The 18,736-nt window shown below is 32.8% G+C and overlaps 1 protein-coding gene across 1 annotated transcript in view; it reads left to right on the forward strand.

The window, feature by feature from the left end:
- Positions 1 to 14,907, forward strand: part of LOC145293720 (uncharacterized) — a 164,043-nt gene extending 149,136 nt beyond the window's left edge. Inside the window, exon 3 of the mRNA XM_080140163.1 lies at positions 14,553 to 14,907. Within this exon, the coding sequence (XP_079996289.1) occupies positions 14,553 to 14,786 (234 nt within the window). The 3' untranslated portion in view covers positions 14,787 to 14,907. The remainder of the gene's footprint in view (positions 1 to 14,552) is intronic.
- The last annotated feature ends 3,829 nt before the right edge of the window (positions 14,908 to 18,736 follow it).

Raw genomic sequence — 18,736 nt, forward strand, 5'->3', positions numbered from 1 at the left:
AGGTATGTAAGCCTCCTTCTAGTGCAATGGGGTGGTTTCCTGACTAGAGCAGATAATCAGTTGATTTGATTGACGGATTGACGAACATTTATCGATCCTTATTTAATCTTAGGCAACGTCGAGTCTCCCTGCTAGTATAAAAACGAACCGTGTGTGTGTGTGTGTTGTTGTGTGGGGAATTCGTTCTCTATGGACTCGAAAAATGCTGGGCCGATTTTTATGAAATTTCATTCGAAGGAACTTTACGTGGTTGGCAGTGTTGTTAGATTGTTTGTTTGTTTTTTTTTTTTCGAAATGACTTTGATAGCTATCGATAATCGATCATTGAAATAATCCGATGAAAAGAGGAAGACACAATTTTGACCCAAAGTTTACACCTTACATAATCCAGCATAACCCACATAAGTGCATGTTAGAAAGTTTATTACCAAACAAGCCTAAAAATGCCGACATATAAAATCAGTAGGCTCTTTGATATGACAGGGACGGGTTCGAAATGAATTTTTCTGTTTGAAGCACAATTTCATAATGCTCCTTGCCTTTTTATTTTTAAGCTATTATAAACAGACAATTAGTAAGGCCAGTCATACGAAATCACCGTAGGTTATTTGATAAGACAAAGGCGCATTCAAAATGAATGTTTCTACATAGAGCACAATTTAAGCATGATATTTGACTTTTGCATTACTACTTCAAATCAAGCCATTTTAATTATATATATATATATATATATATATATATATATATATATATATATATATATATATATATATATATATATATTGTGAACTAAGTAACTGCGAGAGGCATAGGAAGCAATAAAGTAGACAATCAATTTGATTTAAATCATGGGCGATTTCATAGATTTCGATGACAGTAAAAATATGGGTCAACCTACTTGCTAGAAAGTTAGGTTTATTTTTTCGGTTAATGTATATGGTTATGTTTGAATGAGTAGACTCTGAAAATAATTAAATTGCATTTTGCCAAAAAAGTTGATAAGCATACGGACTCTTAGAATAAATTAAATATATTTTTATTTAATTTTATCTATATATATATATTTATATAGAGTGAGGGTGACCTTCAGATAATCGTATGCTTTTGATAGTGATTAATATTTCCTCAGGATTCAGTTTCGAGGCATACTTAAAGGAACTTTCTTACGCATAATCTTACATTTAAGTAGAAATATCTCAGACTTGCATGGCATTTGATATACACACACACACACACACACACACACACATATATATATAAGAAAATAGTTGCACACTATTCGAAGACACTTGTTTTTAATAGAAATTTGAATATTTTGAAAACTTTAGGTGTCGGGAAAATGATAAAATTATTTTTATGTCCTCTTGTTGGGGTTGTAAGTCCAATATTTCGCTAAAATAGCTCCCGACACCTACATATATATATATATGTATATGTAGAGAGAGAGAGAGACAGAGAGAGAGAGAGAGAGAGAGAGAGAGAGAGAGAGATTCAAGCAATTTAGTAAGATGACTTGGATTTTTAAACATTGAATTTTAACATCCATAATATCATCAACAAATGGCCATTATATATATATATATATATATATATATATATATATATATATAATTTTACAGGCATATAATACACTTCTTCAACACCCTAACTGCTTTCTTATATCCGGGTTACACTTATATCCGGGTTACACTTATATCCTAAGTCCTTATACTCTGGTTACACATACATCCGGGTCACACTTATATCCAAGATTCTTATATCCGGGTTACACTGGACATTAAGACAGACTCTAATTTGGGTCCAGATAAAATTCCTCTTATATCTTTTTCTTGTAATCGGGTTTCTTCAATCCGGGTTACACTGTATATATATTATACATAGGGAGAATACTGTCGTAAAAAAAAAATGATAATATATGTATATTTGTTTACGTCCTAAAAATAGGGGCTATATTTTTAGGGACAACTAATTCCTTGATCTCTGAGGTAGTTGACGCTTAGACTAAGTATGTTTATTATCGCTAAAATAAAGCATGAACAACAGCAAAAATACTTTAACAGCGATACAAATAATAGCCAATAATATCAGCGGGGGCTCGTAGCATAACGTAACTCTGATATAAATTCCACGAGTCTAGTTTCTAGCCCTAATAGACTAAAACTACACTAAAACATGTGCATGTAGACTACTGTTTTAAAAAATAGTAATAAATAAATAATATATGAATATATATATATATGATGATGATGATGATGATGATTGAAGCATCTTTCCAGATCCAGATCTCGTCGTCCATGCCATCTCAGATGACTCTGCACTCCCGCCGAAGATTTGCACATTTTGAAGCAGATGTGACATACAAATTGAGCAATTTCCACTGAGTTAACTTCCTCTGGAGGTTGAAGGGTATTCCTATGAACAATCGCAGGGCTTCGGAAAACAGCAGTAGACTTGCAAGCTTTAACGCATATTAAACAGATCGTTTGGGTCGGACTAATAGGTTCAAAGTTGACCTGAAGAGGAGTTTTGCGCGACTTAATGTGGTTGACGTAGCCAACTTTTGACAAAAGCACTCGTTCACAAGTGTCGCATTTCCAGCTCTGTGTGTCATGGATAAGACCATCAATTAAACCTTTGCGAAGCTCTCGCTTTAGATTGGTGTAGGGCTGCTTTTATTCTCTAGAGTATCACAACACACACACACACACACACACACACATATATATATATATATATATATATATATATATATCTATATATAACTACTTCATTTACTCACATAAAATTAATATACGAAAGTATAGATTTATGCGTAAACTTTCAGTATTTACTTCAAAAGTCCTCAATACGTAGGTAGAGCTAGTTAGTAATTTATAAAATGTATATGGCGCCATATATATTTTATAAATTACTATATATATATACATACATACAAATACATACACACACACTTACACATACACACACACGCAGACACACACACACGTATATATATATATATATATATATATATATATATATATATATATATATATATATATATAAGTTACCATGTCGGTGCCTGTGTAGAGAACCGTTTCGACCAAACTACTTAAATCTTTATTTACATACTTTTAATCGATAGGATATTGTAACTTGTTGAACAAATTTGACTTAGTTGTAGTTTGTAAAGAAAGCTGCTAAGTAGTCAAAATGTAAAATATAAAAATTGTGCAGGTGACAGTTGACTGAAAATGATCTTTTACGCATGAGCAAATATATATTTTTACGTTGGACTGCGTTGTTTGAAGTTTTGATACCATTGTGATTAAGTCATAGGTTTGCGAATACTGCTGATGACACACAAGTTTTATATATATAGATATATAATTTTGAAATAAGTACTATATATTGGGTACAATATAATAATCAATAGATAATTATATCAATAACAATAAATATGAAATCTGCATAAATTAAAGTATCATATTTTAACTTATTTTTGATCTGGCGATGCGGAGCTATGTGCTAGCATATATATATATATATATATATATATATATATATATATATATATATATATATAGTAAGGTATAAAAATATATATGCCAATTTAGCTACATAGAATATTCCAGGTTTTTTTCTCAACAGAATTCGTCAGGTTATGCAAAGTGTTGTGGTTACCTCGCGTTTATATATACGCAAATGCTATGGCATTTTAAGTTAGCCAATCAGTTTCCTAGTTTCTACCGCGACAACCTAATGAGCCAATAGGCGGCCACTTTTAGGGCAAAGATACAGTTGACTATAGATTCACCCCTCCATTTTTGTGTATTTTTTTCTGGGAAAAGTTCATTTTTAAGTAAGCTCACCTATTTTCAACCTAGGTGTAAATTAGATATTTAAAAAAAAATCAATAGCACGTAAGTGTATAAAAAGGCGAGGTACCAAAAACTCTTTGCATAAGCCTTACGAATTCTCACGAGAATGAAACGCGAAATATTCTGTGTAGCTAAATTGCCATATAAATATTTATGACTTACTACCTTGTTGTACCTATGTATTGAGTGCTGTTGAAGTAAATACTAATAATTTACGCATAAAATTATATTTCCGCATATTAATATATGTGAGTAAATGGAGTAGTCATATATGTCAGGTATGTATATGTGTGTGTGTGTGTAAAAATATATATGAGTATATAAGGACTTAATTAAAATTAATTTCGTATTCTAGGAGACTATTCTTTAATCAAGATGAATTATTAATTGGCCCAACCAAAGATTGGTAATTCAATCAGAAACTTCCCAAGTTATTTCCTTGGTATTATATATGTAATTGCAAATTATTTACTCGAAATATATTTTTTCTTCATACATATCCGTATACATGCGTTTATTCAAACACATGCATACAAACATACATATATAAGTATCCCCCAACGCACGCACGCACACACACACACACATACACACACACACACACACACACACACACACACACATATATATATATATATATATATATATATATATATATATATATATATATATATATATATATATATATATATGATGGTGTGAAGGTGAAGTGACGGAAAATATGATCTCATAGTCATTCAAATTTACCAGAAAGGATATAGACTCCTATTCTGAAGCACCTAGTAGAAATTCGTAAGTTATTATTAAACAGATATTTCACAGATAATTACGTTACTTAACGCCAATAAAAATAGATTACACTATAATATATTGGATATTATAAATATTAATATTAAATATTATAAATGAAATTTAAACATTATAAATACATAACATGAATAAGTGATTCATAAAACAAAGCTTTATATGAATTTGTCAAGTATTGTTATAATTTTTATTTTAACATACACATATACGTACCCACTTACGAATACACATGTATATAAGTACACACACACACACACACACACACACACACACACACATATATATATATATATATATATATATATATATATTTATTACCGTTTTATCTGTTTAGTTACATATGTTTCGGATGTTGGACCATGTTTACCTCGTCAGACCTTACAGAAACAGAAGGGTTTCTGTAAGTCTGACGAGGCTGTTGGATCGTAAATACGGTCTAACATCCGAAACATATGTAACCAAACAGATAAAACGGTAATAAAACAAATAAAACACATATTTACTCTGCAATAGTATTGAGCACTCTCCTCAGGTTTTTACTAATTACCAGTTTTACTAAATATATATATATGTAGAGAGAGAGAGAGAGAGAGAGAGAGAGAGAGAGAGAGAGGGGGGGGAGAAATAAAAAGTAACAAACCGAGTTATGTATTCATCAACGTTTCGTCTTTATTTCGAGACTTCCTCTCTCCCTATATATATATATATATATATATATACTGATTTACTACTTGTCAAATGTATGGAAACCTCTGTTTTATAAATTTTTGCTTCATGTTTCTGACTCATAATTTTTTTTTTCAAATTCATTACTACGAAGATTGCTTTTGTTATTTATTTCATACTAGCTCAGGTACCCCACGTTTTTCAGCTGTTTGTAGGTGTGAATTGAGCAAAAAAAAGTGGTAGTAGGTAGGCAGGCTGGAACCAACACCGCGAATGAGGAAAGGAAAGTGAAGAAAATACGTGATGTATTTGCTATAGCGCCCATCGCCAAACCGGAAATGACGAAGGTTTTAATCAAGGCTAGAGAATCGGAAGTAGATGATGACTTTCGAAAATATCGGCAAGAAAAGCGACCCCTCTCTGTAGAAAAGTGGGCACTTAAGGGTGAAGGAATTAATGTTTTTAACCAATCTTTCGATATTTCTCGTTCGAAGGGTCGAGCTTAAAAACAATACCGATCGTGTGAAAATATATTTCCTCTGTCGAAAATTTTAAGCATACATGCATACATACATTTAAACAGACAGGTGAGATTTATTTATGTAATATTTGCTAGGTTATTACATATGTTTCTTTAAAAATATATCATTAATTATGACTGGGTGGTTTATATGATTGTCAATACAACGCCAAAACATACAAGCCACAAAAAATTGGATTATTTTATGTAGTTTTATATCATGTTGAGCCAACTCTACATCATACTACTAAATTGGAGATATGCAAGCCTTTCCGCTCATGTGTCCAGGAACTGCTAGATCTATTAAAGTCCAAACGGCAGTCAACAAAATCAAGAAGTATGGAAAGTGCCAAGTAATAGCATCACATTTATAATTGGACTACTATCCTTAACAACGTTCAGGATTTCAGACGCCTTCCAAAACAGCGATTGATCGAAAGTTTTGATGGTACGTATGTTGTGTTTTGACGATAGATTGCTAAGGTAATCTAGGGTGGACAAAATACACATTTTATCTCCTGACTTCACGTCTATCATTGGGATGAAATTTTGCCAAAGACTTTCCCAGATACTTGCACTTATGCAACAGGTACATCATGCCTTGTCAACAATGCATAAGGTGCTAACTTTTACGGAAGCGAAAAAACATTTCCAAAATAATACCCACTTTGTGATCACCTCTATCTGATGTGTGTGGGACCGATAGTAATTCTTAGCAACATTTGCCACCCATTGAAAAGTGATGTTCTATAACGTTGAATTCGTCAAGTCAGCCGATTTTTATCGTGGTATACCTTGATTGACTTGCTTCCCTGATGTGATAGCTGCGATCATTCTCATCGCATGTAGTGTATCTTTTCTGTCCAGTGTTATGATCTACGTTGTCTCCTACAAACAGCAGGGACTGACCAAGAATGTCCATGTAACCGCCTAACACACCAGGGCCAAGGAAACATACTGTGGTCATTTAAAAACTTTGTACCTATGGATATGATGATACAAACTCTATCAATTAAGGCTCGTGATCTATACAAGTGATGTATTAGCAGTTCGACACCAAACTGTAGAGACGCAATCACATCTCTGAGGCGCACGCCTTGAATGACTGCTTATGCAATGCCAGCAACTTTTGTGGACGTGTCTTTCCCAACAAATGGATGTTGCAGCAAGAACCGCAAACTTGCTGGGATAAAATATAATGCGGTTATTGGACACGTATCCTCCATCGACGCAACTTTTGTCTTGATATCAGTTTTGATGAGTTTTGAAGAATTTCTCGTTACTGTGCTTGTCCATTTGAAGTTAATAGTAGTATTTCCGAATAATGTCACATGTTTTCCCTGAATCTCACAGTCTTTTTTTATGCCACTACGACCGTCAATACCGAGTTCCCATATCGAGTTAGTAGATGTTTTTTTGGAGTACTGATTTCCGTACATCGTGGCTCTACGACCACAGAAGTATCTTCCCAGTAGTTGTTCCTCGCTGTATTTCTCTAAGAAATAACAAACACTCTCGAATGCCTCATCCTGATCGCCATTTCTAGGTCTTCCACCTTTTCGTCGTAGGTTTAATCCAGCGCTCATTTTCACTAGTCGAGCGGAATCCTTCTTGCTGGATACAATAGCACTGCAGTTTCTGTTGATGTGATTTGTGAACACGAGTTCCTGCTTCAGCCCAGACTTTCACACCGGTTAATGACTTCAGCTTCTTTTTCTTGAATCACCACGGTCTCATCACCATCCAAAGCTCGTTAACATAAAGGAGAGTTTTCTGCCTTGGCTGAATTCAAGTGTTTCCTCTAAAAATATATTCAGTTTATTATGATATGCCTGCATGTGAATACGATTGAGTGCAACGTACAGGGTTGGCCAAAAATGCAGGATATCCTCCTCATATCTTCAAAAGGGGTTTAATAGGAAATGCAAATCATATACCATGGGATCCATATATAAATTGCTACAAATTTTGACCCATTCTGGAGAAGTTGGTGAGAGAAGGATCAAGGATAACTTATTGTATAAGCGGTGATTCGACATCACTGATAACCATTTTATGTGGAAGATTGAATGCGATAAAAACGCAGGATTTTTTGGTTTATCATGAAAATTTGTGGTTTAAAACGTAAAGTAATATGACATGTGAGTCGGAAATGTTTAACTTTTAAATTTGCAATTTTCCCGTACTCAAATCTTGTTCAACTTATAGTATGACTAGCATGGGTGCCCGGCGTTGCCCGGGTGTTTGGAGGTGTATGCTGAGCAAAAAAAAGGGGTAATTTTTTAAACTTTGACCCCTATTATGACCCCTGAAAATTTATTTTTTTGGCCTCAAATCAAGTTATTAAGTTAGATCCATGTCCACGGAACCTATATCTAAAATTTCAAGGGTGTAGACCCAAAATTGTCGGAGAAGTTTGCTAGAGTTCTCAAAGCTCAAATCGTTGAACTTTGACCCATTAATCGCCAAATTTCTGGCTAAAAACCGATCACATAGATTTTTCCAAATCTCAGTACCCTGTATAATTTCGAGTCTGTAGACTAAAAATTGACAGAGTTATTTCGTAGGGAAATGTACACAGACACACACACACACACACACACACTTTCACTTTTATAGATATGTAGATTTAAAATTTGAGTCTGACAGAATGACAAAGTGATATTGCAAACCGATATATTAAACAAACGAACTTCATAGAGACAAATGAACACATAAGTAAAAAAAAAAAAATGTATTAGAAAACATTTCTTGATTATTCCACGTTTTTTTTACAGACCTGACGACTGAGGTTCGCTCTTAATAAAAATTGTTTTTTATAGTCTTAATTTTGACTTCCTTTTTCATAAAAAACTAAAAGAAATCAAGAAGGAAAAGAAATTTAATTTTATTCTTTTTTCATTAATTTCTTTCTGTGCAAAGCAATTCTTTCAAACTTAATCTGTTTCCAAAATGTTTTTATTTCATTCCCCTCCCCCTTCATTCATTTTCCTCCGCATCCTGGCAAGTATTAAAATAAACCATTTATAATATTTATTTATGGATTTATTTACTTATCATTTCTTTTGTATCGGTAAATGAATTCTATGCACCCACCATGTTTAAGTTTGGGAGTAAAAAATGTACGATGAACAGAAGGATAGGGAAAATAATGTATATAAATACGCAATCATAGGTCATTATAAACATCATATACATTTACAAAACTTCCAAATTGGATTGAAATAAAGAACACGATGATTTATACTGAAACTCATCTAATATTAATAATAAAAAAATAATAAAAAAAACACAAGTTGTTTGTTTAAGTATTATAAGCAATTAAATATTTCGTTGTATTATAGATTTTAAAGATTAGAATGCGTTCTTTAATTACTTATAAATTACATTTTAAAAAGTGAAGGAACACGATTTGATTTGTAGTAAAATTGAAGTTTATTTAATAAAATTAAATGAAAATTATGCATGTAAGAATATGAATATTTGAAGCAGAACACAAGCAAAACATTTGATATGAGTTAAGACAATAAACAAATATTAAAATTAAACAATTTTTTTAATCAAAATGATTTTTTTTTAATCAAAATGAACCACAATATTTTTAAATACAAATGAACCACAATATTTTTTCAAAATCAAAAACAATATTTTAAATGGGTTTGTATTACTGTACACATAGATTCGAAAAAGTTGCCAAAAACAAATATATAACAAATAAATGTTATCAAAGGCAAGATAAGTTACTTTTCTACCAAACTGGATATATTTTTCGTATTTTTATTCAATGTAACATGTTTATTCAGCTCGAAAACCATACAGTGTTTACCGATGTATTGGAAAATTCAAGATGGCGTCTTAGTCCCTCTTGAACACGGTAAGTTTGGGAAAAGGTGTTATAAATAAAAAACTGAATAAAATACTGTTAAAAACTCGCTCAATATGTTACCGTGACATAGGTTGACATATATTCGGCGGGTTTTTAATAGTATTTTTTCTAGTTTTTTTATTTATAACACCTTTTCCCAAACTTACCGTGTTAAAGAGGGAGTGAGGCGCCATCTTGAATTTTCCAATACATCGGTAAACACCGTATGGTTTTCGAGCTGAATAAACATGTTACATTGAATAAAAACACGAAAAATATATCCAGTTTGGTAGAAAAGTAACTTATCTTGCCTTTGATAACATGTATTTGTTATATATTTGGTTTTTGACAACTTTTTCGAATTTATGTGTACAGTAATACAAACCCGTTTTTCGAGCTGAATAAATATGCTACATTGAATAAAAACACGAAAAATATATCCAGTTTGGTGGAAAAGTAACTTATCTTGCCTTTGATAACATTTATTTGGGTAATCTCCAAAAATACCGTTAGGGCTTACAACATGGCCGCCAGAAGAGTCAACAAAAAACTGCGAATAAAATATATAAAACTCGTAATTTCTGTTTTTAAAGTGGGTTGTCAATTTTCTTTATGAAATATACTTCCAAAATAAACTATTACAGTCGTTTAAAACATAATAGAAGTATTATTTTTTATTTTTTAAAAACAATGTTTACAAAATGTCTACGAACGTGCGTAGACATTTTGTAAACATTGTTTGGTTGCCATAACAACGTGACGGTAGTGAACGTGTGTGTGTGCGTGTGTGCGCGTGTGCTTGCTAGTACTACTATTAAGTTTGTCGGAGCGTTTGATTTCGTGTAGTTTAGTTTCGTATTTTTTTAATTTGTGAATAACAAGTTATTAAAAAATTAAACCCTTCCAAGATGGACAATAAATAAAGCCATAATATTTTATGGTAAAGGTAAGAGCGTAGAAACCATTGTTTTTTAGGAGATGTGATTATTGGATTAACCAATCAGAAATTGTCTGTGGCACACACATCTCTGTTTTTATAGATATACTAGCATGGGTTCCCGGCGTTGCCCGGGTGTTTGGAGGTGTATGCTGAGCAAAAAAAAGGGGTAATTTTTTAAACTTTGACCCCTATTATGACCCCTGAAAATTTATTTTTTTGGCCTCAAATCAAGTTATTAAGTTAGATCCATGTCCACGGAACCTATATCTAAAATTTCAAGGGTGTAGACCCAAAATTGTCGGAGAAGTTTGCTAGAGTTCTCAAAGCTCAAATCGTTGAACTTTGACCCATTAATCGCCAAATTTCTGGCTAAAAACCGATCACATAGATTTTTCCAAATCTCAGTACCCTGTATAATTTCGAGTCTGTAGACTAAAAATTGACAGAGTTATTTCGTAGGGAAATGTACACAGACACACACACACACACACACACACACACACACTTTCACTTTTATAGATATGTAGATTTAAAATTTGAGTCTGACAGAATGACAAAGTGATATTGCAAACCGATATATTAAACAAACGAACTTCATAGAGACAAATGAACACATAAGTAAAAAAAAAAAAATGTATTAGAAAACATTTCTTGATTATTCCACGTTTTTTTTACAGACCTGACGACTGAGGTTCGCTCTTAATAAAAATTGTTTTTTATAGTCTTAATTTTGACTTCCTTTTTCATAAAAAACTAAAAGAAATCAAGAAGGAAAAGAAATTTAATTTTATTCTTTTTTCATTAATTTCTTTCTGTGCAAAGCAATTCTTTCAAACTTAATCTGTTTCCAAAATGTTTTTATTTCATTCCCCTCCCCCTTCATTCATTTTCCTCCGCATCCTGGCAAGTATTAAAATAAACCATTTATAATATTTATTTATGGATTTATTTACTTATCATTTCTTTTGTATCGGTAAATGAATTCTATGCACCCACCATGTTTAAGTTTGGGAGTAAAAAATGTACGATGAACAGAAGGATAGGGAAAATAATGTATATAAATACGCAATCATAGGTCATTATAAACATCATATACATTTACAAAACTTCCAAATTGGATTGAAATAAAGAACACGATGATTTATACTGAAACTCATCTAATATTAATAATAAAAAAATAATAAAAAAAACACAAGTTGTTTGTTTAAGTATTATAAGCAATTAAATATTTCGTTGTATTATAGATTTTAAAGATTAGAATGCGTTCTTTAATTACTTATAAATTACATTTTAAAAAGTGAAGGAACACGATTTGATTTGTAGTAAAATTGAAGTTTATTTAATAAAATTAAATGAAAATTATGCATGTAAGAATATGAATATTTGAAGCAGAACACAAGCAAAACATTTGATATGAGTTAAGACAATAAACAAATATTAAAATTAAATAATTTTTTTAATCAAAATGATTTTTTTTTAATCAAAATGAACCACAATATTTTTAAATACAAATGAACCACAATATTTTTTCAAAATCAAAAACAATATTTTAAATGGGTTTGTATTACTGTACACATAGATTCGAAAAAGTTGCCAAAAACAAATATATAACAAATAAATGTTATCAAAGGCAAGATAAGTTACTTTTCTACCAAACTGGATATATTTTTCGTATTTTTATTCAATGTAACATGTTTATTCAGCTCGAAAACCATACAGTGTTTACCGATGTATTGGAAAATTCAAGATGGCGTCTTAGTCCCTCTTGAACACGGTAAGTTTGGGAAAAGGTGTTATAAATAAAAAACTGAATAAAATACTGTTAAAAACTCGCTCAATATGTTACCGTGACATAGGTTGACATATATTCGGCGGGTTTTTAATAGTATTTTTTCTAGTTTTTTTATTTATAACACCTTTTCCCAAACTTACCGTGTTAAAGAGGGAGTGAGGCGCCATCTTGAATTTTCCAATACATCGGTAAACACCGTATGGTTTTCGAGCTGAATAAACATGTTACATTGAATAAAAACACGAAAAATATATCCAGTTTGGTAGAAAAGTAACTTATCTTGCCTTTGATAACATGTATTTGTTATATATTTGGTTTTTGACAACTTTTTCGAATTTATGTGTACAGTAATACAAACCCGTTTTTCGAGCTGAATAAATATGCTACATTGAATAAAAACACGAAAAATATATCCAGTTTGGTGGAAAAGTAACTTATCTTGCCTTTGATAACATTTATTTGGGTAATCTCCAAAAATACCGTTAGGGCTTACAACATGGCCGCCAGAAGAGTCAACAAAAAACTGCGAATAAAATATATAAAACTCGTAATTTCTGTTTTTAAAGTGGGTTGTCAATTTTCTTTATGAAATATACTTCCAAAATAAACTATTACAGTCGTTTAAAACATAATAGAAGTATTATTTTTTATTTTTTAAAAACAATGTTTACAAAATGTCTACGAACGTGCGTAGACATTTTGTAAACATTGTTTGGTTGCCATAACAACGTGACGGTAGTGAACGTGTGTGTGTGCGTGTGTGCGCGTGTGCTTGCTAGTACTACTATTAAGTTTGTCGGAGCGTTTGATTTCGTGTAGTTTAGTTTCGTATTTTTTTAATTTGTGAATAACAAGTTATTAAAAAATTAAACCCTTCCAAGATGGACAATAAATAAAGCCATAATATTTTATGGTAAAGGTAAGAGCGTAGAAACCATTGTTTTTTAGGAGATGTGATTATTGGATTAACCAATCAGAAATCGTCTGTGGCACACACATCTCTGTTTTTATAGATATATAGATAGATAGATATAAAATATACCCATCCTGACATAAAACCATAAAGTATAAAATGTTGCAACTTTTGGGTCAGTTAGTGCATTAATATGTGTAGGGGGTTATATATTTTTTTATTATATTTTCCTGAATCTATGAGTTCTTATGTCTGGCCACTTCAAACCTGTCCTTTTCTCTCCGTGAGCGCTATTAAGTACAAATCATTATTTAACATTGATTTATCTCGTCAGCCTTTAGGCGAAATAGTTAATATTTGTTTTACCTAAACAGAATTGTACTATTGCATGAATTTTATCCAGATTCTATTTATGGTAAGATTCGAGGGTTCATAGGTTGCATCTTTTCAATTTATTAAAGGCATAATTTCTTGGACTTCCTAATATTTACCATTTTATTTGTATTCTTTGTTAATATTAATGTATTTCTCTTTCCCATTTAACTAAAGATATTGATTTCGAAATAGCTTCTTCATTTTTATTTTAAAGAATGCAGAGACAAAGGAAAGTGCGAACTCAGTGGACAAAGGAAAGTGAACAAATTAATAAACAACACACTACAAATGACATCCTCTGTAACTCTAGAAACAATCAAAGATGCCCCTTGGATCGCAAATGATTTATTTCTAAAATTGTATATAAAATGCGAGGTAATTGAAATGATAGAACTAGGTCATCTATAGGGTTGTCGGTTCAAAGACAGATTCCACAGCCATATAGAATCCTTTAAAATAGTTATTGCTCGATTCGAAATTTTACAATCGATGCATCATTTGAGTGGCCAGAGTGCATTTTGAATAATAGCGACTATGTAGAAGAAAAAAATATTCAGCACGATAGGTCGGTCGTTTAAATGGTACTATTCCCGTTCTCTGTAGCTCTTCAGCGTTTTCGCTTTGATTTAAAAAAATAGGATGCCTTATTCTTGGAACGATCCTTGTACTAACATATTTTACTAAGATATTTTATTTGCATTCAACCAATGCAAATTCCAGCAATGTTTGCTTTCAAACTTTTTTATTATTCAATTATTAATATATCATTTAAGATGCTTTTTTTAACAAAATACATTTCATTTATCTCTTTCAGGCCTTCGAGTGCAGTGGAAAATGTTACTTCCCACTGGGCGATCATCTGCGACCAACCAAACACGCCATCATTCGCGCCAATCTGTATGTTCACAACAAGAAAGTGACCCGGCCTTGTTGTGTCCCCACAAAGCTTGATCCCATATCCCTGCTCTATCTCGACTCAAAGACGAACGGTTATACTTTCAAGTACAAATTCGAAGGCATGAAAGTGGTTGAATGCGGATGCAGGTGACGGGACGTAGTTTATCGATGGATTGATTCCGAACAAACTTTGTTGAACAATTATAACAAAAAGTTTTAACAAAAATAAAAATAAATTTAATAAATAAACAAAATAAAAACAAAAAAAAAAACAACTATATTTATGTTTCTGAACTTTTGAGATGATGAATGATAACTCGTTTTATTTGGATCATTTGGACTACTATTTTCATCTTGAGTGCTATTATGACAACGTCTCAGCCGTTGTGACTTCAGATCATCTTCACTTCTATCCTGTCAAATTCGGTAATCTTCTAGTAGTAACCCGAGTTTCTTTCTGTCAAATTTGCACGGAATTCTGAATAGAACCCTTTATTTTATCCAGCATGTTATCGTTCCGTCAACCATGATCGGATTGAAGTCTTAAGCAATTCGGAGTTTTTTTTTATCTTAAAATTGTCCCCAATGATAATTGAACCTTCAAGCTTCGGAAGAGTTTCACTTAAACTAAAATTTAATAAGTACTTCATCCGACGTGGTTTCGCGAGTTCAACAAAATTTTCTGATAAGTTACACATGAACATATCGGACATTACATCGGCCGAAACCTTGTGAAAATTATACGAAAGATTAGAACAGTAATTCGATTAATCCAAATAATTTACGATTTCTTAATGTATCATTCGAATTACTGGAACTACAACTCTCATCTTAATCGTGATATTCACAATGTTTCAGCCGATATAAGCTTCGGCTTTCTTCCCGTTAATCTTTTGGAACTTGGGAAAAGGAAATCCCACCGCATTTACACAAAATGCCGAATGGAATTCTTTATTCGGGGTAAAGATTCTACCGGTTCTTTTAGTATTACTTGTTTTTATATTCTTCTTAAATAATAAATAATTGTTGTAAAGATTGAACCTTCAAAAACGAAATGATTGTCACGGGACGTATTGTTAATCAGTGCCTTTAATCGTTACGCTACATATCTAGATGAGATCATTTACGTCCCTATCAGTGGAATGAGAACATGGTTCAGTTCAAAATTCAATAATGATTCACGGGTTCGATATAAAGATTTACATGTATGAAAAGATATACCTACAGCATGTCGAAGATCATTATACATCGACTAAAACGGTGTGACAATAACAACCAAGATGAAAATTGTGATAAAAAAAAGTGAACAAATTAATTATTGTTGCTAATTGAATTATTTATGTTTCCGACTGCGTCCTTTACATTGGTTGTTGGGATACAAAAATTTTCGGGCGTTTACTTTCCAACCTTATCAAGTGTTCGTTGTGTTAGTTGTAACATTCTGTGATTTCAAACTGAACCCCTTATTTATAACGTTTATTTTATGAAACCATCCACATATTCTTTCACATATTTTATTTGACTTTATTATTCCGTCAACCCAGATTGAACATATATCCGGATAAAATATTACTTGGACTACTAATTTTAACTTGAATATGTTCAATAAGTCGCTTTAGAATTATAATTTGCTTATACAGTGTATATTCAATAATTTATTGTAATGCATTAGTTGATACTATCATAATTATTTTTTTAATACTTTAGGCTTTTTTTGTTTGTTTGTTCGTTTGTTTTTTTTTGTGTTTATATACCTCTATACTTTGTCAGTAGGAACGTATGGTGCAAAAACGGGTGTACATAGCCTCGTACCCGGAAAAGCTATCCGATAACTAGTTGATCCTTTGTTGATCATGGAGGTTACTTGATAGGTAGATGTTTTAGTTAGTTGTTTTTTGGTGTTTGTTGTTAATTTTTGTGTGTATAAAAAAGACACAACAAAGAAAACACAGTATCGATTTTCTATATAGAAATGATTCTTCTGGTTAAGAAAAACAACATACTGTCCTGTTTATAACTCATTCATATATTATTGAAGAGATAGTTACAGTTCATCTAATTCAAATTAAAATCATTTGTATTAATTTCTTACCCTCTATATATCTGATTTCTGTCTTTTCCACCTCTCATATTTGTATGGATTTTAACGCCTTGTGTATAATTCCTATGAGGTTTAATTGGTTGTTTACGAAATTTCTAATAATTATTCGACCTTCTTGGGGGGAAAAATGTTTCAATTCACAGCATTGAATTACGAAAGCTCCTAATAAATACACGTTCTGATTAGTCTTTCGACTTCTTTCCTAATTCTATGTATTTGTCCGTAATTTCTGCTAAATGATTTGTGCTTTTTGTACATGCATCCAGAGATTTGCGTTTATTCTCTCAAATAAAATAATCGAAAATAAAATACACCGACATAAACATATATATATATATATATATATATATATATATATATATATATATATATATATATCTGTGTGTGTGTGTGTGTGTGTTTTTATTATGCCAATCTCTGGAGGATTTGCTTAAATCATTACAAGATTATTTCCATGGACGGGATAAACAAATTATCCAGCCTATGTCATCAGACATTTAAAGCCAAAATTAATTGTAACAAAAGGTTTTTGATTACATATAGATATTAAAAACCAAGAGTTGGAGTAATGGATACACACACACACACACACACACACACACATACACACACACACACACATATATATATATATATATATATATATATATATATATACTGGATGACCAAACAAAAACGGACTCCAACTCTAATTAGGCCCTGTTTCTTAGTGTTTTGTCCGAATGAAATGAAACTTTGGTCATAACTAGTTTATTATATTCAAAACATCACATCAAAACACTAGGTTCTTTGGCCTTTTTTCTCCGTTCAACAGCATATATTCTAGATGACCTCCATTTAGCTCCATGCATTTCTTGAGGCGCAGCACGAAGTTGTCCATTACGTTCTAACAGACTGAATTGGTAATGACTCTCATCTCCTCCCTGATAACTTCCTTGAGTTCTGTGATGGTTCTGGGTTTCCCTGCGTAGACTCAGTTCTTAAGACAGCCCCAAAGAAAAAAATCTGGAGGGCTTAGGTCCGGGCTATGGGGTGTCCACTCAAAATCAGTCTTGAGACATCACTCGGCCTCCGAAGTTCTCTTTCAGCCAATCTCGGGACAGGTTTGAGGTGTGAGAACTTGCCCCGTTCTGCTGGAACCAGAACTTGCTCATGAGCGACAGGTAGATGGTCTGGAGTTCACTCTTGAAGGTTTTGGGGACCTCCACATACCGCTTCTTGGTGACTGTCACTGCTGCGCCAGATTCTTCGATGAAGATTGGTCCGATGATGCCTCTGGCAGAGATTGCATTCCACACCGTGCACTTAGGAGAGTGCAGGGGCTTGGTGGCTACTTCATTGGTCTGGAGGACCCCCAGAAACATTTGTCTTGGAATTCACCTTTCCACCAAGGTGGAAGTGGGCTTCATCTGAGGACCAAAGAGGTTAAGAAAAGTTAGCGTCTCCTCGATCTTCTTGAGCATCGTGACTGCCATAGCCCTCCTCTGCTTCTTGTCTGAAACTGTAAGGGTCTGCAGCGTCTGTATTCTGTATCTGTAAGCCCTGATATCGTTCACCAGCACTCTCCTGCAAGTCTCACGGGACATACCGAGGGACTGACTTCGCTTACGCACAGAGCGTTTTGGACTCTGCTGGAGAGACTCTCTCACTGTTTCGACCAGCTCGGCTGTTCGCTTCTTGGAACGTCCCGAGTGGCTTGGACGGTTCTCTCTGGCAGCGTTGAGGTTCTCCACGGTCCCATACGTCTCGAAGTGGTCCACCCAGTTCTGAATTCTGCTTTTGGATGAAGCCATTTCACATTCAAACTCACGCATGAATCTGTCCTGGGTTTTCTTAAACTATCCTGTCTTGTAGTAAAATTTAACACAGTGTATTCTTTGTCCCAGCTCCCATTTGGGTCTTGGTGTACTCCCAGTCGTTGATTCTGCCATATCTTGTAAAATAAGAGCAATCGGTGAATAAATAATAGAGATATCACATAAGGTGTACACGGGGTCGGT

Source organism: Euprymna scolopes, chromosome 15, assembly GCF_053919585.1.
Source record: "Euprymna scolopes isolate OS-2025 chromosome 15, ASM5391958v1, whole genome shotgun sequence".
NCBI classification, from domain to species: domain Eukaryota; kingdom Metazoa; phylum Mollusca; class Cephalopoda; order Sepiida; family Sepiolidae; genus Euprymna; species Euprymna scolopes.